This window comes from Vigna angularis, chromosome 10 (assembly GCF_016808095.1).
Source record: "Vigna angularis cultivar LongXiaoDou No.4 chromosome 10, ASM1680809v1, whole genome shotgun sequence".
Classification (NCBI taxonomy): Eukaryota; Viridiplantae; Streptophyta; class Magnoliopsida; order Fabales; family Fabaceae; genus Vigna; species Vigna angularis.
In genome coordinates, this window is record NC_068979.1 from 30,205,575 (window position 1) to 30,225,886 (window position 20,312).

General features: G+C 31.6%; 3 protein-coding genes across 5 annotated transcripts; 1 reads left to right on the forward strand and 2 right to left on the reverse strand.

The window, feature by feature from the left end:
- The first annotated feature begins 1,763 nt into the window (after positions 1-1,763).
- LOC108335245 (putative pentatricopeptide repeat-containing protein At5g13230, mitochondrial) lies at positions 1,764-5,130 on the forward strand. The gene is made up of 2 exons (XM_017571221.2): positions 1,764-2,217; positions 2,919-5,130. Exons 1-2 carry the CDS (start codon positions 1,826-1,828, stop codon positions 4,975-4,977), a joined length of 2,451 nt encoding a protein of 816 aa, XP_017426710.1. The 5' UTR covers positions 1,764-1,825; the 3' UTR covers positions 4,978-5,130.
- An 852-nt stretch (positions 5,131-5,982) lies between these two features.
- LOC108335445 (uncharacterized) lies at positions 5,983-9,843 on the reverse strand. Its single transcript, XM_017571465.2, has 3 exons — positions 9,274-9,843; positions 6,999-7,531; positions 5,983-6,347 (listed from the first exon to the last, which is right to left on the reverse strand). Exons 1-2 carry the CDS (start codon positions 9,671-9,673, stop codon positions 7,023-7,025), a joined length of 909 nt encoding a protein of 302 aa, XP_017426954.1. The 5' UTR covers positions 9,674-9,843; the 3' UTR covers positions 5,983-6,347; positions 6,999-7,022.
- Positions 9,844-16,316: 6,473 nt separating this feature from the next.
- LOC108335350 (uncharacterized protein At4g15970) lies at positions 16,317-19,911 on the reverse strand. 3 transcript variants are annotated; one of them, XR_008245501.1, is made up of 6 exons: positions 19,430-19,881; positions 17,781-18,146; positions 17,015-17,496; positions 16,754-16,865; positions 16,462-16,511; positions 16,317-16,384 (listed from the first exon to the last, which is right to left on the reverse strand). XR_008245501.1 is itself a non-coding variant. In XM_017571353.2 (4 exons), the coding sequence occupies exons 1-4, from the start codon at positions 19,685-19,687 to the stop codon at positions 16,811-16,813; spliced, it is 1,161 nt and encodes a 386-aa protein (XP_017426842.1). In that variant the 5' UTR covers positions 19,688-19,911; the 3' UTR covers positions 16,579-16,810. The 3 variants fall into 3 exon arrangements, 1 of the variants encoding a protein (XP_017426842.1); XR_008245500.1 differs by having other exon boundaries at positions 16,359-16,511; XM_017571353.2 differs by lacking the exons at positions 16,317-16,384; positions 16,462-16,511 and having other exon boundaries at positions 16,579-16,865; positions 19,430-19,911.
- Positions 19,912-20,312: the final 401 nt, after the last annotated feature.

A 20,312-nucleotide genomic window follows, 5' to 3' on the forward strand; every position in this document is an offset into this window, starting at 1 on the left:
CATTAGATTATCCAAGTTTTGAAATTAAAAAAAAACATTAAATGAAATATCATTCAAAATGAAATATTGTTTCACATAAACAATATTCAAGAGAGATATACTTTGGAACATCTAGACGAAAACAAAATTAAAATAATGTTTTTTTAGATTATACTAGATTAGGGCAATTTTATAAACAACGAAGCGTTTTTATTAAAGAATCATTTAATAGATAATGTGTTATGTTTTACAAATACATTGAAGCTTAATATATTTTTATAAAGAAAACATGATAAACACTGTAAATCATAAACAATTTTTGCTTATAAGCACTTAATGTTTTGTATCGTCTCATAATTATATGCTTTGTTAAAGGATGTGTTTATTAATGAATTGACAAATGATAAAATGTTTTGAACACGTAATACAATTTAGTGCTTATCAACGTTCAAAATATTTAATATATGTATCATAAAGTACTTCAATGCTTGTATACCTTGTTCTTGATATTTGTGTAGATTATAGAAGTAGAAAGACTTGATCAGAATCACTACACTCAAGATAAAAACGTTGAGAGATATGGAGAATATTTTGGGCATGCTTCCTTTGAAAACTTCTGTTTTAACCTAAAGTACAAGCTATGTTTTGATAAAGGTTATGAAAAATCATTGTAACTTTGTAAAGTAGACTGAATCTGACTCTTATATACTATCAACTTTACATAAAGTCAACCCCTTTTTAACGAAATTTTCTCAAAAAAAGATATAAATAGATGAATTAACTTTACAAGAAGGACAATATAGAGAATTTTTGAATGTTCACACAAGTTTTTTGTTACTCTGTCCATATATCATCTCAAGCTAAATTTTTTAAGAGAAAGAATCTTAGTACTTACAAGTTTGACATCGTTGTTACATTTTGATGTCAGGTTTTGTGAAAATTTGAAAGAGAATGATAAGAGTGTTGATGCAATTTCTAAAATTTTAAAAGAAAAATTAATATCGGACATCCTCACAACAAAGTCAATATGGACAAAATATTTACAAAAATGTTATTGTACATTTTTAACATCGAATTTTACTACTTGTGGGTGAACGATGCTATAAATTCTATGAACGATGCTATAAACTCTTTTTATAGTAATGTTTGACTCTTTCAAATGAATAGTTTAACATGAATAGATATGAGAGTCATGTTCCAGAGGTTTTAAGTAATTATAACATTACTACTTATAATAACATGAAGAAAACATTAATAAAAAAATAAAACTTAATTTCATTTGGAAAGTTTTCAATCAGATATTTCTTTTAAGATATACAAACTTAGTTCTTTTTAGGCTTAACGCCGTTTGTACAGATTTAACGGAAGGAATTTCATTGATATAAATTTTATTAAGTAAGGACGTAATTGACGCACTTTTTAAAGAATTGACTAATTTGACATTTTCGAGCGAACGAGGACAAAATAGGGTATTAAGCCTTCTTTTTATCAAATTTGCAAAACATCCTTAAGTTTCACATGATTTTAAATAACATATAAATAATACACTTATCACATCATTTTCTTAAAGATAATTTTGAAATTTGTTACATTTTAAAAAATCAAGTTATTTTTGTTGAAACAGTGATAATGCGGGTTGAATGGTTCCATTTTGACTTGTTCTACATTTGATCTACATAAAAATATTTTATTTTCAATTTATTATTTTTAATTAATAAGAGTAATGCATTGAAAAAAAAAAGTTTTAACATAACCAATGGAAAGTGTTAAATTAAAAGGTTCTCTTGGCGCGAGAAGTGAAGAAAAAGAAAAAATGGAGGATGAAGAGTGAAGTTACAGAGTTCTCATGATCAGAACAGTGTATGATACAAAGCTATTGAGGCTTGTAGCGCTACATGGCAAGGCCAAGAGTATCACCCACTGCTCCTATTCCACTCATTTCCATCACCAAGATGCGTTCGATTCCTATTCCTACGCCACCATGCTCCAACAAGCTATCCAAAATCGCAACCCCAACTCAGGGAAGAGCTTCCACTGCCACATTCTCAAGCGAGGCGCCCCTTTGGACCTTTTCGCCCAAAACGTTCTTCTCAATACTTACGTCCACTTCCACTCCTTCGATGACGCCACCAAACTGTTCGACGAAATGCCTCTCATTAACACTGCCTCTTTCGTCACCTTGGCTAATGGCTTCTCCAGTTCAGGCCAATTTCATCACGCCCTTCACTTGCTTCTCAGGTACGCGTCTTCACGATTCCAGTTGCTAGTTAGTTAGTTAGGTCGCTAGTAACCAGTTAGGAAGTTTGCTGCTTGCTGGTTGGGTCCTTAGTAAATCAATCCAATAAAAAATAAAGGACCCCATAAACCCCAAAAACCGGAACTTTATTTTTACTGCATTGATTTCGGATGTTTTTATTTTTAATTTTTTTTAATGCATGTTATTTGTGTGAATTATCATTGATTTGTTGATGACTCACAGAGTCACTCCTGAGTTTATATAATTCATGTTTTCATTTTTAAATTTTCGTCGCAATTTATATTTTTTATGAAATTATATTTAATTATAGATAATTTTTGGTAATTGTTTGAGTGTGACTATGAATACATTATCAAACTGGATAAGTTTGTTTCAATAGTATATTTGTAAGGGTTTATACTACTATTTGATATATAATGACTTATAGACGATGAGATGCTTTGAGTGGCATGGTTGGTCTGGTTTGATCTCTGGTATGTGTGTATAGAAAAAACATTTGTTGGGAGAGGTTAACCCCGTAAACGAGTGTTAATATCTCAAGGATTAGTCCTTGGTCCGCACCGAGGGATTCCCTAATTCACCCAAAAAACCCTGATATTTGCAATCCAAGTGGCTTTATGGATTAAATTGAATGTGAAGGTTTTTCTTTTCGAAGATGATTCAATCCAATTGATGAACACAGGTTGTTCAGAGAAGGATACGAGGTGAACCAGTTTGTTTTCACGACACTTCTCAAGTTGCTGGTGAGAATGGAGCTGGCTGATACATCTTGGAGTGTGCATGCATATGTTTATAAGCTTGGTCATCACTCTGATCCTTATGTTGGGACTGCACTACTTAGTGCCTATGCTGTCTGTGGAAATGTTGGTGCTGCACGTGCAGTTTTTGATGGCATTTGTTGTAAGGACATGGTGTCTTGGACTGGAATGGTAGCTTGCTATGCTGAGAATTATTTCCATGAGGATGCATTGCTACTTTTCTGCAAGATGAGGACTATGGGGTACGCACCAAATAATTTTACGATTTCTGCTGCGCTGAAGTCCTGTCTTGGTCTAGAAGCATTTAAGGTTGGGAAAAGTGTTCATGGATGTGCTTTGAAAGCGTGTTATGATAGGGATCTTTATGTTGGTACTGCGTTGCTAGAGCTGTATGCCAAGTCTGGAGAGATTGCTGAGGCACAGCAGCTTTTCGAGGAAATGCCCAAAGATGATCTTATTCCATGGAGTCTCATGATAGCGCGATATGCTCAAAGTGAAAAAAGTAGGGAGGCTTTGGAGTTGTTTTGTCGAATGAGGCAATCATCTGTTGTCCCTAATAATTTTACTTTTGCTAGTGTGCTGCAAGCTTGTACGTCTCTGGTTTCGTTGAATTTGGGAAAACAAATTCATTCTTCTGTACTGAAAGTGGGTCTTGACTCAAATGTGTTTGTGTCAAATGCCCTCATGGATGTTTACGCCAAGTGTGGTGAAATTGAAAACTCTGTCAAATTATTCATTAGGTCGGAAGAGAAAAACGAGGTAACTTGGAATACTATAATTGTTGGTTATGTTCAGTTAGGGGATGGGGAGAAAGCTTTAAATTTATTTTCAAACATGCTTGGATATGATATACAGCCAACAGAAGTGACATACTCAAGTGTTCTGCGTGCCTCTTCCAGTTTAGTTTCATTAGAGCCAGGGCGTCAAATTCATTCCTTAACCATCAAAACCATGTATAACAAGGATAGTGTGGTTGCAAATTCTTTGATAGACATGTATGCTAAATGTGGTAGAATTGATGATGCCAGGCTAACATTTGATAAGATGAATAAACGAAATGAAGTTTCGTGGAATGCTATAATCTGTGGTTATTCTATGCATGGCTTGAGTACGGAGGCTCTAAACTTATTTGATATGATGCAAAAAACCAATTGTAAACCAAATAAACTCACTTTTGTTGGTGTCCTTTCTGCATGTAGCAATGCAGGGTTGTTAGACAAAGGACGAACTCATTTTAGGTCAATGTTACAGGATTATGGCATTGAACCATGCATAGAACATTATACTTGCATGGTTTGGCTTCTTGGAAGATTAGGCCAATTTGATGAAGCAAAGAACCTCATTGGAGAAATTCCATTTCAGCCCAGTGTTATGGTGTGGCGTGCACTGCTTGGTGCTTGTGTTATCCATAAGAATCTTGATCTAGGTAAGGTTTGTGCAAAGCACGTACTTGAGATGGAGCCCCATGATGATGCAACTCATGTACTTCTGTCAAACATGTATGCCACTGAAAGGAGATGGGACAGAGTTGCTTCTGTTAGAAAAAACATGAAAAGGATAAAAGTAAAAAAGGAACCAGGATTAAGCTGGGTTGAGAACCAAGGTGTAGTTCATTATTTCACTGTCGGAGACACCTCTCATCCCGACATTAAACTAATATATGCAATGCTTGAATGGTTAAACAAGAAAAGCAGGGAGGCAGGGTATGTTCCTGATTGTAGTGTTGTTCTGCTTAATGTGGAGGATGATGAAAAGGAACGTCTCTTGTGGGCGCACAGTGAAAGACTGGCACTGGCTTTTGGACTGATACATATTCCACCTGCATCTTCTATTCGTATCATTAAAAATCTTCGGATTTGTGTAGATTGTCACGCTGCTATAAAGTTGATATCAAAAATTGTGAAGCGAGAAATTGTTATCAGAGATATAAACCGGTTCCATCATTTTCAGCATGGCATTTGCTCCTGTGGTGACTACTGGTAGCTGACTTAGTCAAGCAGCGCTTAGATAGTGATTATATATATCTTTAATCTCTTTTAGTAAGATCAATTTTGTCTTTTAAACAAGATTAGTTTATCTCTTAGAATAGTTTTATCTTTTAGATAACATTCTATTTGTGTATATATATATATATATATATATATATATATATATATATATATGGGGGAATTACAGTTCATGTTGTTGTCTTCTGTGCATTATGCAGAATTATTACATTCAAACTAGTGCAAGTTAAAGCAAGCAAATTTTCACATCTATTATAAATAAATTTAAATTATGATATATAAAAGGGGTAAATTTCCCTTATTAAAACGAATTTGATGAGATTAATCTCACTTACTGATGATATTAGGGTCTCTTAATAATACATGATAAAAGACTTAGTTTATTTTCTAAAATTTTCAAAAGGATAGTGTGTAACATCTTAAAATATAATATAAAATTATACCATTTTTAAAATATTATTTTGTGGGGTTTTACATTCAGCATTTAGAAATAGAAATGTTGGTTATATGCAACTGAGTGCAATGAAAGTGACAAGACTTGCATGGAAGGTATTTGAAGAGAGTTCCATGAAAGGTCAATTTGTGTTAAAGGGGAATCCTACCACTGAATGGACCATAGACATTTGGTTCTTTTCAAGAAAGAAAAAGGAGACAAACCGAGCATGTATTCTTCAAATGTATTCATATTGTTCTATTTTCCAAAGAATTTATGCTTGCTTTCGTGTGGAGATAACATTCTATAACATTGCAAAGAAAGTATAATATCTTGGACAGATAATATATGATTTATCATAAGTGCTCATCACTTCTGTTTTCATGTATTCATTAATTAAAGTTTTTTCCTGATAGGATTTAGAAAACCTATTAATTAATTGGGTGAAGCATCATTTGTGTAAAGGCACAACTATCTCTTATAATGATTTTTCCTCCATGAAAAAAAAGTGTTAATAAAGTTATTGAATAAATAAATATATAATAAAAATGACAAATCATGCAATATTTATATATATGAAATCTTACAACTTACATACATATAACAATCACTTGAATTTACTGAAACACTAGCCTACCCACCTTTTAGAACTCCCCTCCACAAACCAACAAAATATACACAGAATCGACACTATTTGCATCAATCAATACTATACAATTATTTTTTTTTCCTATATGAAAAAAATAGCCTACATTGAATGTATCTAGAAAATTAGGAATAGATTATCTTTTTTCCACTTTTGCATTTCAGAGGGAGACACATTCTAGAAAAACAAATATTGTAGCATAAATATTTTCTTGTGTGCTTTTATCTTTTCCCAAACGTGTCAGAGGAAACTTGAAATAGATTCATCCCTGAAACAGTATACAAGAGAAAGGTCAGAACACTAAATTTGACTCACTTTCTCTTATTTACAAACAAAAATTATATTTTGAAACATATAATTTTTTTATATTCATAACTTTTACTTTTTTCTTTTTAAAAAATAATAAAAATTCACTTTTTTAAAACTATTTTATTCTTATTAAATATGTGAAATGAATTTCTATATGTATCGTGCTACTCTGTGGCTCATTTACATAGTGTTAACGAAAATTTCACTGGATATGTCACGCACTTTTTAAAGAGTTAGTGCTATATATTTTTGTTATAAATTGAATAAGAGAAAATTAATTCATTCCTATTTCAAATATTTATATATCATATATTTTACTCAGTTTCAAATGCTTATATCATATATTTCCCTTCTATTCGTCATTCACTACATATCATAATAATAAGAAAATACATAAACAAAAAAAAAAAACTATGAAATTAGTAGAAGAAAAGGTGGTTTAATTATACTTATCTTAAAAAAATCAATTAAATAGAAAAAAAAATTCAGATACAATATTACAAAAGGGTTTTTCTTAAATTAAATTAAATGTTTGTACAGAAAAATAATTAAAAGAGAGAAGAAGAAAATTAAAAAATGAAAAATGTAGTAGAAGGGGAATGATACTAACTTTTTTTGTTGGGGGAGTAATGGATTATCTGTAACGTGGTTTGGGGCTAGCATTAGCGGGGGAAACAGTGTTTCCTTTGGCAATGTTCTGGACAAGCACATCGCCGACGCTTTCTCCGATGCCCTCAACCAGTCCTCCGATGAACTCAATCACCACCTGGGAGGCAACGCGGGCGGCGGCGGCGAGCACGCTGGGCTTCTGCGGCGGCCTGATGCCGTTGGCGAGGAGGCCGTTGATCTTGGTCTTGGCGCAGGCGGCGTGGAGGTGGTAGTCGCAGACGGTGCAGCGGTATACCTTGCCGGACCTTCGCTTCTTGCACTCGGCGCAGACGAAGGAGGAGGGGTCGACGGCGGCGGAGGAGGCGGTGGGGAGGATCTTGAGAGTGTGGGGATGGGAAGGGAAGTCGATCTCGGTGTTGAGCATGGCGCAGCATGGATGCATCTGGAAGGCGCAGGCGGTGCAGAGGAAGGCGAACCCCTTCGTCGGTTTCCCACACACGTCGCACTTCACTTTCCCTCCCATTCCACTTTTTCCTGTAACACGTTCACCATGCAATACTAATTTAATACAAAAATTTTAAAGTTTTAAATACTTAATTATATAAAAGAATTTAATGAATTAAAATTAAAATATCAAAATTCATTAATATTTAAAATTTAATTAATCTAAACTTAAAGTTGATTTCATGATATGATTGAGATCTATTAAGTTTATCATCTTCATTTATCTACTCAAACATTAATTGTGTTGATTTTGAAAAACTGAATTAAGGTGAACCTACACTTCTAATAAATATTTCACTTTTTAAACTTTCTCTTATTATTTTTCTATCGAGATATAATATATAACAATTGATTTCACTCCAAATGGTATTTTTAACCATCAATTTGTGACCTTTTTGTTTTATATATCATCAATTTGTGAAGTTTGTCTAGAAAAAAAATGTTAATAAATATTTGTAATAAAAAGTATTTTTCTCCACAATCTATAAATCAGTGTTTATAATTTATTTTTGTTATTTTCTACAAAGAAATCTTATTTCTAATTCATGTATTAACTAAATGGTCATGGAAAAGCATTTTGTAGTTTTTAAATATATGTAATTGCATTTGGCACGCATCTTTGGGATGTCTTTATTACCTGCTAGTGTCATATATGTCAATTTTTATGACAAGAAATTATCCAAATTATCATATTCATTGAATAAATGATTCCAAGATTTTAAGATTGTCATATATATATATATATATATATATATATATATATAGTTGACTAAATTTTAGTTCATTATGCGTATAAGTTTCAAAAGAAATATAAAAGGAAAAAAAGAAGAAGAAAAGAAAGAGGATGTGATAAATATAAACAATGATGTGATAGAAAATGAAAGTAAAGATAAAAATAAAAGGAAGAAAAAAATAAATTAATGGAGTGTATAATAATAAGAGTTCATTAATTAAGTAACAAAAGTTGGAATGTTGATTAGGAATAATTTCTTTAAAGAAAAGTAATGAACGTAGTGAAGCTTTTGAATTTATTGGTCGATTAGTATATCTCATTATTCATAAATAAGATATAAAATTAAAATATGCTTTTAGTGTAACCGAATCTTTATAAATATCCATATATTTTACTTTTGATGTTAAAATACAAAAAATATCAAATAAATATTTAATATAAAACGAAACACTGAGAAAAGAGCCAGTTTTTCAACCAACTAAATGAATTGTAAGAAACAAATATTATTTAGAGATTAAAATCAAATAATATTAACCACAGTTGTTTCTATATTATTATCTTTGTGAAACACGATCGTGCAGATAAAGTTCACTTTAAAAAAAAATCAATATTTATTACTTTCTTTAACAATAACCATATGGTAGTATATGTATCTGTGTTACAAATTACTGGAAATCCAAATGAATTTATAATTTAAATATTTATTTTGGTCTGACCTCAAAGGATACTTCAATATGAATATTTATAATTTTTCTTTTTTAGAAAAACTATAAAATTTATTTTTCTAACCATTTTATCTAGTAAGATGTGTCAAATGAATATGAATACAATCATATAATTATCGAATTAACAAAATATTCTTTAAATATGAAATTTTTTACATCAATTATAGATAATAATCAGTTATATGATATATATAAAATTAAAAATTAATTTTACAAAAACTATTTTATCAAATAAGGTTTATATTTGTTTATATACTATAAATTGATCTTATTTTTAGTCGATGTCTAATTTTTAATCGAAAAAAATAGATTACCTGGTTTGGAGTGGAACAAGAGAGAATGTTGAGAGTGAAAGGGGTGTGCCTTGAGAGTGGGAGGAGCCAAGGCACAGAAATCATGCATCTGAAACTCACATTGTTGGCAAACAAACCTCTTTCCGGAGCCATATTCTTTGCAGCCTACACAGTTGAAGAGGTCAGGGAGATCCACCATTGAAAGAGGGTGCTGAGGATGGCTGAAGTGAACAATTTCCTCTCCAAATATCAGCTGTGGAGAGGTTGGAAACTCCACAGCCGGAGGAGGTGAATTTTTTGTCACAAACCCTGTCGAATATTGCTCACTGGGTGCTGTGAATTGGTGCTTTTCCATTTCTGATGAACACTTTTCAAGCCTATAGCTTTTGCTTTTCTTCACTTGCCTCAGACTCTTCATCATCACAAATTGCTGCTGATGATTATAACCCTCTTTCTCTTCGATTTGGTGAGTGGTGCATAGCAAATGGCCACTCCTATATGTATAAATTTGGCTACGAAAAGGTTGTTGCACTGTTCATGTCTTTGGAAAATTAAAGACCTAATTGTTGAAATTAAGAAGATGCGATGCATCAAAGCATCTTGCATGTGTGTGAGACATGAATTTATTGTGTATGGAAAAGTACTATATATTAACCTTTTTGTTTGTGCACGATGCTTGGTTCTTTTGCCACCTTGTGCTACCCTGTAACTTGTACTCTTTTTCTTCTCTCTATGGACCTCGCCAATTAATGCTTATCTGTTCAAATATTATGTCTGCTCGTTTAAGGGTTGTTTTTCCTTTTGGAAAAAAATATATAAAAAAAACATTGTCGTATGATAGACTGAATTCAAGTCTTAATTAAGAAAAAATAGTTATATAATTTTCGCGACTGATAAACTATTTTATTTTATATTCTATTTTGTTTCAATATGGATCCAATGAATAATATCAATTCTCGGATAACTTGTTTCATGTTGTTTCTATCTCTTGTTTATTTGCTCTTTCAGGTGTTTTGTATGTTCAAAATCACTCTAATGATATCTACTGAAGGTACTTCGATGCTAAAAGTGACTGACAGAAAAAGTATTAAATGCGATATTACATGTCTATGAACAACCATACCTTATATAATAGTTGTTATGGACTTTTATCTTTTTCTTTGCCTAATTATGATTCAATCATGCCTTAATAAATATTAGTAGGTTGATTTGTAGTTATCAAATGTTAATCTGACATTCATTCTATAATCAATCGATCTTATCGTTTGGTCATCAGCCAAAAAATAATCGACTAAATAGATCGGCCAAAAAATAATCAGCCAAAGATGATCGATCCAAAAAAGATTAACCAAAGGTGATTGATCAAATGGTGATAGGCCCAAAAATAATCAGTCAAAATGATCGAAAAGAGTATGTATCATATACATTTAAATTCATATGAAAGAAAGTTATCTATTTTTTTATATTAATTGACAATGTTTGTTAACATATTGTAATTCGTTAAAGTTTTTTTTTTAAATTAAAACTTGGTATTAAAAATAAGAACTCAATATTTTGAGATATAATATTATATTAAAAATTGTTAAATTTTATCTCAAATAGTTTTATTCAAAAGGGTCATATTAACTATTTAAGATTTTGAATTGATTAAGACATATCATCTTCCTACTTATTTATCAAAATTTAAACTTAGAATTATAATAACAATATGAATTACTTAATGGGAGAAAACAAACTAAGAAAATTTGTCGTTAAAAGTAAAAGATTATAGTTATGCATAAGAATAAATTACTCTCATACTTAAATTAATATGTGTGGATAACACGTAAGAATTTTATTTAATAAACACTAGGTTTCATCCAAAACGCATATTTTTCCTATGTTATAGTACTTTTTCGACATTGGATGTGCCAATCATTTTCAATCACCCTCAACATCCATTCAAAAAATAAAATAAAAGAAATTATACATCTTTCCCATTTAAAACCATTTTTTTAAAAGAAATAATAATATTTTGAGAACCACATCTATCTCTAATATTATTTGTGAATTATCATTAACAATAACACCAAGTATCTTTAAAACATGATAAACACCTTTTCAATTTTGTAGATGTACCATACGTTATAAAATAATAATTGTTTGAGGAAGTTCAGTTTGAGTATATCTATATAAGTATAGCTCTAATTAATTTTAAACTAATATTTTTTAACAAATAAAATGTCATACCCTGATAGTGTAAATTTAGTCACAAACCATCACATAATGTAAATTTTTTAGTTTTAACTGGTTATAAACCATATCGATAATGATTTTTGATTAATTGCTTTTGTAAATTATTTTAGGCGAATAAACCCCTTTTTTAATATTATATATATATATATATATATATATATATATATATATATATATATATATATATATATATATATATTTATTGTGTGTGTTTCTTGGAAAGCCAGCATTAGAACATATGGCTTTGGTTCGAAGTGGGGGCCAATAAATTGAGATTTCTACGAAGTTGTTGAAATGAGAAGAAAACAATTTGATACCATGCCACCAAAGTCAAGATTTTCTTTCAAGCAATTGAATTTGTCGTTTGATTTCAAGATAAATTAGGTATTTTGGTAAACTGAATTTTCTTTTTATGATATTTGAAGATTCCAACTTAATTAGATAAAAGAACAAAATATAAATGTAGATGAATATAAATCTTATCTTATAAATTTGTTGTATAAGATTGAATTATATGTAAATTTTATATAAATATTAGAATTATATAAAACCTATTGTAATATAATTAGTTTGAATCTATCGTGTTACTTATCGAACCTCTTTTATTTTACGTTTGATATTCTTAACGTAAACGTTCTAATCTTCACATAAAAAAGTTTATTTTATAGATTCTATGTATATCCAAATTACAGTATATAAAAATAAATATAAACTTTGTTTCAGTACTTTTATGAAATTATTTAAAATTTAAAGTATATTTCTGAAAAATCTAATTAAGCACTTGATTGATTTGCATTCATTATACGGTTCAATATAGATGATTTTGTGAGTTGTATTCCACACACAAAATTTTAAATATATATATATTTGAAGAATTATTAGATGCCAATTTCAATCACTTGACTAAGTGTCATTGAAAGTGATTCCCAATTATTGTTTGTTTGAGTGTTGCAAGTGATTCTCATTTATATTATTCGTACAATTAGTTTGCTTTATCCATCTTGGCTTCGAGAAATCCACAAGCCAAATAGAAAAAAAGTGCAAAAAAATTGAGATACGTATTCGGTATTCCTATCTTTAATCTTTTAGACTTTTAGCACCACAAATTCCACCATTTTTATGCGGTGAAAATTCCACCATATTTTTCTATGTTGTCACTTTTTGTTGTGTATACTTAATAACACTTAACCCTAAGAATAAAAAGCTTATTGGCGAACGAAAATTCGTTACCTAACTCAGCCATATTTATGTTTCTTCCATATAAATCTTTAAGGTAGAATATTTTAAACGTCTGAATTGTGGAAACAAAATGCTTACTACTATTATTGCTGATTAACAAAATTCAAAGTTGAAACAATAGATTAATTGTATGATAAAAGCAAGAAGATGCCGCTTGAAAGAGCAATAGCAATCTAGATACCTAATTTATCTAGTTCAACCTAGATTCCGCTTTCTTTATCTCACCATTTGAAAACATGTCAATTATTGTAGATTGAATTGATTTATTAAATTAATTTTACAACATTTCTTTTATATTATTCATACATACCATTTATGTTAAATTCAATTCATCACATCATTGTTATACATGTTAAGTTATTTTATTGGATGTGTTCTTACTAAATCGATAATATACTCTATAAAAACTTCATGAATGTCTCTAACCTTCAATCTTCAAAGTACTTATCTTTCTTCTTATAGTACTTATTTTTGTAAGATAGATGATGATTGTACCTGCAGAAAATACTCCGACAGTCAAGTCAATATCTCAAGCAATAATAAATGTGTAATTAATGAGAATAAAAATATAATACCACAATGATTGCGCTATTTATAATATTATTTGCAAGGTTTGTGGGTCCTTACCTAGATAGGCTTGGGCTTGGACCCAATGACTCATTTATCTTAGTAGACTAAGAATGTTTGATCATATCCTAATAACAAGTACAAAGTAGCCGGTGTGCCATAGATATTAGTTATCATAGGCCGACAAGTATAACTACTCCTAGTATGCACTAGTCTATCTGACTAGATCGTTTAACTCCACTGAGTTACACTAATTAACACGTGTTTTACTTCACTTCTAAAAACAAACACAAAGTGTTTTGAAAGATTACAAGAACAAAATGTTTAACTCTCTCTGAGAGGATTTCAAATCAATACAAGATATTCTAAAAACTTGTAAAAAAACTTTTCAAAGACAAATCTTTAAAAGAAAGAGCATATAGAGAAGCAACATGAGTGTATATCAATAATCTTGGTAACAAAGTTGTTTTCTTCTCTTCATGCAATCCTTTTGAAAAAGATTCGTTACTCAAAGCTTTTGACTTTTTTCTACAGGTGTAGTCTTTAAGGTAAAGTTAAAAGTCATGTTGCATCTTGATAACAACTCTGTTGTGTATACATAAAGAGCATACAGAAAGCATGTATGAAACATTCATTGAATATCCACTAGTGCAGCGAGGGGCTTTTACCGCGGTTATTTTTCACTATACGTCGCGGTTTACGAACCGCGGCATATTCAGCCGCGATAGTAAGTCAGAGACTTTATGCCGCGGTTCTGACCGCGGTATATAAGTTGCAGAATATGCCGCGGTTGTCCAAAGAACCGCTGCCTAAATCCTTTTTAAAAAAAAAATAAATTTGTCCACTATATGCCGCGGTTGGGGTTACAACCGCGGCATATTCCCCTGCAGTTTTTTAAAATTGCAGGTCTGTTTTTGTGATATCCACTACCACAAAAACAGACCTGCATATAGTAATGTCTTGAATCTCTGCAAAAGACAATTCATATTAATTAGTGTATATGAATTCAACATTTGGGAAAAAAATCAAAATTTGTTAAAGTTATCAAAATTTGTTAAAGTTACCACTAATGAAGAAATCATGTTAAGAATGTAAAAGGGCATAAATACCTGGAACAGGGGCGGCGAAAAAGCTTGGTGCAACAAAGAGGAATGGCAGCGGAGAGGAATGACAGGCGTTTCAAACGATTTTGATCGGCTAAAACTATTTTTTATCGTCAAAAATGGGAAATGACCGAACAATTTTGAGTTTAAACGGTGAAGAAACAAGGAACTGAGATGGGTGGTCGACGGGAGAAGAAAACTCGAAGTCCAGAGTGTCTGCGCGAACAAGACGATATTGTTCCAAAGTTTTATTTTTTAACTCTGACTGGGAATCTACCGCGGTTCACTACTTAACCGCGGTAGAAGATGACATTTTTAAAATTATTTTTAAACTATATGCCGCGGTTCGCCGGCAACCGCGGTAGAAGATGGCATTTTTAAAATTATTTTTAAACTATATGTCGCGGTTCGGAGGCAACCGCGGTAGAAGATGACATTTTTGAAATTATTTTTAAACTATATGCCGCGGTTCGGCGGCAACCGCGGTAGAAGATTGCATTTTTAAAATTATTTTTAAACTATATGCCGCGGTTCGGCGGCAACCGCGGTAGAAGATGGCATTTTTAAAATTATTTTTAAACTATATACCGCGGTTCGGAGGGAAACCGCGGTATATTCCTCTAAATATTTCAAATTCATTTTAAATTTATTTCATGTAGGAGAATAGGTTGCGGTTACTCTGAGAACCGCGGCATATAGGCTGTTATTTAATTTTTTTTTTCAGACGTGGCGTCAAAGGGGATGGTTGAGTGGCGTATATGCCGCGGTTCCCCTCTGAACCGCGGTATATTCCTTCGATTTATTTACAAAACTGCCACCGCGCACCATTATGCTGCGGTTTCTAGTGAACCGTGGCATAATGTGCGCTGTAAAAACCCAAATTTTTACTAGTGATCTTCCTATTTCTTAACATTGTTCTAATTATGAGCAAATTTTTTTATAAAGGTGAAAATTTGCATAGAAAAAGAAAGCACAACACAATAAACAAAGAAGAACTAGAAAGTACATGTTTTAAAGTGTTAGACGATCTTAAATGTTTCATACATGATTATAGTATTATCAGCATTTAATAAACAAAGGCATGATTAGAGTACTATCATTTACGCAGTTTTTTGAGTAACATATAGTCGTTTAGGACATTTCAAATTATAGCATTTAACTTTGTCTAGTCTTTCGTTAGACTTTATTCATACTATACGCTCTGTTATAAATCCTTATAGTGTTTAGCGCTTATGTTAGACTGTCAAACATTCCTTAGCCTCTATTGTAGTTAAACACTCTTATTTCGTTTAGATGTACAATTAAACTTCAAAATAAAGTTATTGAAATTCCAACCACATAATTTGTTGACTTTTACAATAACATAAATAATGTTTAGTCATTAAACGCTTAAAATTAACTCTAAGTATGACCTCTGTATAACACAAAAGTCAATAATACTATCATATAAGAAATATATAATTTATTTTATTATGTTTAATTTTTCTTTTAATTAATTTTTCATGTGAGGAAAAATAATAAATGTATTTTGAGATGTCAACTTATATCAATCTAGCATGAACTTATTCTGAAATATATTATTTTATTCAAACATAAATAAAAAAAAACTTTTAATATGTGAATTATTTTCTAGGAGTAAATTTTCAAAGAGTGTTTAAAACGTAGTTCAAAATTAAATTTTCAAATGGTCGTTAACTTTTTTTGTCCAGAATTAAATTCTATATTTATAGAAAAAACGTTTTGAATATGTTCTAGAAAATGTGTTAAGAAATTTAATTTCAAAATGTTTTTGTAAATCACATTGTGAATTGAAATCTTGGAAGATATTGAAAATGCGTTTTGAAGATTCAAACATTATGTTATTCACCGGGTAGTTTTGAAATAAAATTAATAAAATATTTAAATTGTGGTGGAAAAGATAATTTCCTTTAATCAGTTTGGTTAGATTAGTTGAACTCGTAAAACTGTGGTCCGTTCGTGCGTTCAACCTAATGCATAAAATACTGCATTACAATCCTAATTAAGTAAAACAACAAAATAGAGAAACTTGGATTTCGAAATTTACTGTGTTCTGTGTTGCTTGAAGTGAGGAAAAACAGGATATAGAATTGAGCACTGCAAAAAGAAACCAAGAATAAACACAACACAATGTTGCACAAAATTGAGTAAAGCACAAACAAAATTCGATTAATAGAACAGAATGATATATCTTTCGGATTGCTCGTTTGATTGAGTGTTAAGATAATTCTTCAGTACTTGGTCAGGAAAAATTAATTTCTCTCCAAATTTGTATATGTAGGCCAGAGCACCATTCTGGTTGATTACAGTAGCAGACCTAACAAAAAAGAAAACAAAACCTTTTGTCCAGCAGCATTTTAGCTGAACTTCCATGTCAATGTCTAAGATTAAGAATTTCAATTCTCCTGAACGCTCTTTTCTGGTGCACCGGGATGCTTCAGAGAATCAAGGCTGAAAAGAAAGAAGCCATTAATGAAAGGAAAAGGAAAAAAAGCAGAAGAAAATAATGGTAACTAAAATGGATAAAAAGAAAAAAAAAGTACGATTAACAGAGAAGAAAATCAAAATATTGAATGGGAAAGCTTGAGTGTGTGGTCAACCTGCATTTCTGAGGTACCCTCCAGGAAATAATTGACAACCTCTTCAAACTTGGAGCTAAGGTCAAATAATATTTCCAATCTTGAAGCATGACTCTAAGATCATGAAGTTTACTATCCATACCATAGCAACAATTTGCATGCATCGTGCAAACCTTATTTAAATCTTTACTTGGCTCACAAAGCCCACCGAAATTAGCTGTATCCAAGAATTTCATCTTCAGTCCTAAATCAGTAATGAAAGGGTCAACCTTGATAAAATTGAGAACATCCTGATCATGGTAACCGGGGTAGGTTTCTTGTGAAGAATGCCAGAACTTGTAAAACTCAATTGACCTATTATTGGACTGTACAAAGTTGAACCCTCCATTGGGTCTGTTCTCTACATCATCAAATCTGCCTGTGAAATGATCACAGGCTATCTGGAAATCTGCATCCGTATGAAACCGAGGAAACGGATCTCTAAACCACATGATGTCAGCATCCTGGTAGAAGACATAAGTATCAAAGTTAGATATCTTATATTTACATCTCTCTCCAAAAAAAAGTCTCCTCTGAAAGGAAATCAGTAAAAGCAAAATAAAGAAAAAAAATACACAGCTGGAATGATACAGTTTGCTGCTACAGATTATCCTAACCAGCGGGATATAAAATAAGGCAAATTTAAATGATTTGCAAACTTCAGAACTCGTGAAAGTATTTCCATGATCTCAAGGATTAATCAAGTCAGTCCAAGTAAACATGAGAAAGTTAGTGATTAAATACTAACCGTGAACACAAAATTGTACCCCAACTCTAGAACGGATCGCAGGAAATCAATCCGTCTCCACATCATCTTCAAGTAACGAGGAGTCATGAAAAATGCCTCTTCATGAAAATCAACGGCTTCACTAGCAAGCAAATAGCAATAGGAGTGTATTGCCTGACAACGCATAAAAGCTTTCGGGTCTAATGCAACAATTACTAAATGATTCAAAAGCCGGCGAGTACGATCTCCAATTCTAAAGCTCTCAAGGAATAGATCAATGATTGAATCTGGTGCTGCCCAGGCTTCATTTAATGTGGTCAAGATAACAGTTTTGTCTTTCATAGCAGCCTCATTCAGAATATTTTCAAGTGAATACTCATTGCTTATCTGCAAAAGAATTATTTCAGAAAAAAAATGCAACTTCCATTAATAAATTACACAAACAAAAACCACAATAATATTAAAATCTTCCAATTTAGGCTATGCCTATCGTAGTTTTAAAGTTCCAGGCAAAGTAGAAATTTTCAGTCATAATTTAAGAAATGAAAAGGCATCAATTGGATCGTGATTGACAGATCTAGTAGAGTGGTGGAGATGCAACTCGGATGTAAAAGTGTTATGGATAATAGCTAAACAAACAATGAATGATTCTTCTAGAACCATTATTCGAAATTCACCATTTGAGATTAATGTATCTAAAAGTAGTTAAAAATATGCGGTCTTCCTTAATTCCAATGAAAATATTAATATTTTTCTAAGCAGCACTCTGTCTTTAAATTTGTTGCCAAATTAGTCCCCCAGATTTAACCAGTTACCAAATCCTTCTACATAATCTGGCAACAAAATCTTCAAAGTGGTAAGAAAATCTTGGATGAACTAAAGACAACAAATCTTCGAATTTAATTAATTTGACGACCAAAATTTGTAGGGGGAAAATGTGGTTACACATTTAGCTTTGGCAGGACAAAATTAGGATTTCCTGTGGTAAAAAAATAAGACGATAACAAATTCTAACAAAACCAGGTATATCCGTTCACCTAACTATTCACATTTGATAGCGTTCCGAATTTTGCTTCCATCCTACACCTTCAACTACTCCAAGAAAAAATAACAATAATAATGAAATTCAACAAGTTTCAACCTCTTCCATTACTCTTCCGTCATCACTACAATCTTTCTCAAGTGAATAACCAAACACATCCAAGATCGACATGGCATTTTTCAAGAGCTGAATTTCATTCACCATATATACAAAGTATTGTTCCAATTAACAGAGCCTTTAATCCAATTCAACAACATAATTTTCAGTTCAGAACCAAGGTATAAGCTGTGATCTCACAGATTCGTCGAGATTATTAACATAGCAGGAAATTACGGACAAATGCAATTAAGAAATCACGGTAACCGTTTACGTTCCTTAAAATCTTGTTCAGAACTATAATAATCGGTATACATTCCGTCGTTAGGAAAATCATATCGAAAATTAAAAAAACGATTTCCGTCACAAATACAATTTTTTTTGTCCGCATAAAAACGCGAGGAAACTGCCACGGCAGTTTAAAACCGTGATCAAAGTTAACACACAAACACTTTCCAAATCACGATAAATTAGGAATACTTAACGCCAGCAAAAATTACGGAGAGAGTGAGAGAGGCGGAATGGTACTCACCGCGACGGAATCGTTGGACGGAAAAACAGCAGATACGCGACCGAAGTGATTGGAAGAGGTGAAGCGAGAGTAATCGGCGTTTCTGAAGAGGAGTAGACACGAGAAAGAGACGAGGAGGAAGAAGAGTGCGGCACCGATGCTCCGCCGGAAAACGAGGGCGGATTCCGGCAACATGATGGTGGTGAAGTTACCGGTTGCGTGGTGGTAAGACGTGGCCGGAAATCGTCGGCGGTTGGAAGGGAGCGTGGCGCGGGGCATTCGGTGGCGGTAGAGAGGTCATTTCCGACGTCGTCTGAATAAAACGATTTTGCTTCAAATATTAAGAGCTGTGTGAGCAGTGAAGTTTAGTGTGGTAATGGCAACGTGTAGAGAGAAAGATTGACTGAAATGAAAATGCATCGCAATGTAACTGTAGACATAAAATAAGATAATGGGTGTTATGGAATTTGACTCAGTTTGTGATTTTCGTACGTACCTATTGCAACTGTTCTTCACGTCCGCTTTTTATTATTTTATTTTCTAGTTAGATGGTTACCAAAATATATTTTTTTTGGTATTCTTATAGTTAGGAAAATTAAATCTTCATAATAACTATTTATTTTTACTATATTTGTTATTTTTTATTTTCAATTTTAATTGAAATGATTTTTAACTTTTTTTCTAAATTTTGTTCAATGCAAAAACTAAACATGTTTATGAATTTTTTTTCCCAAGTATAATACTCCAGAAAATATAATCACTAGGAATACAAAATTATATGTGGACAAAAAACTCGTTAAATTATAAATACAATAAGTAATAATTATAATTAAAAATAAAATTATTTGATTGATAAATTATTATCATATTTAAATGAATTTATTTGACAAAATCTTTATTCGAC

Excerpts from the sequence above, each read along its gene's own strand:
- LOC108335245 (XM_017571221.2), top strand. The coding sequence starts at position 1,826 with ATGATCAGAACAGTGTATGATACAAAGCTATTGAGGCTTGTAGCGCTA. Across the intron at positions 2,218-2,918 it reads GCCCTTCACTTGCTTCTCAG|GTTGTTCAGAGAAGGATACG; the intron begins GTACGCGTCTTC and ends TGATGAACACAG.
- LOC108335350 (XM_017571353.2), bottom strand. The coding sequence starts at position 19,687 with ATGCCCCGCGCCACGCTCCCTTCCAACCGCCGACGATTTCCGGCCACG. Across the intron at positions 17,497-17,780 it reads GGTACAATTTTGTGTTCACG|GATGCTGACATCATGTGGTT; the intron begins GTTAGTATTTAA and ends GTCTTCTACCAG. Across the intron at positions 16,866-17,014 it reads AGGGTACCTCAGAAATGCAG|CCTTGATTCTCTGAAGCATC; the intron begins GTTGACCACACA and ends CTTTCTTTTCAG.
- LOC108335445 (XM_017571465.2), bottom strand. The coding sequence starts at position 9,673 with ATGATGAAGAGTCTGAGGCAAGTGAAGAAAAGCAAAAGCTATAGGCTT. Across the intron at positions 7,532-9,273 it reads CTTGTTCCACTCCAAACCAG|GAAAAAGTGGAATGGGAGGG; the intron begins GTAATCTATTTT and ends AACGTGTTACAG.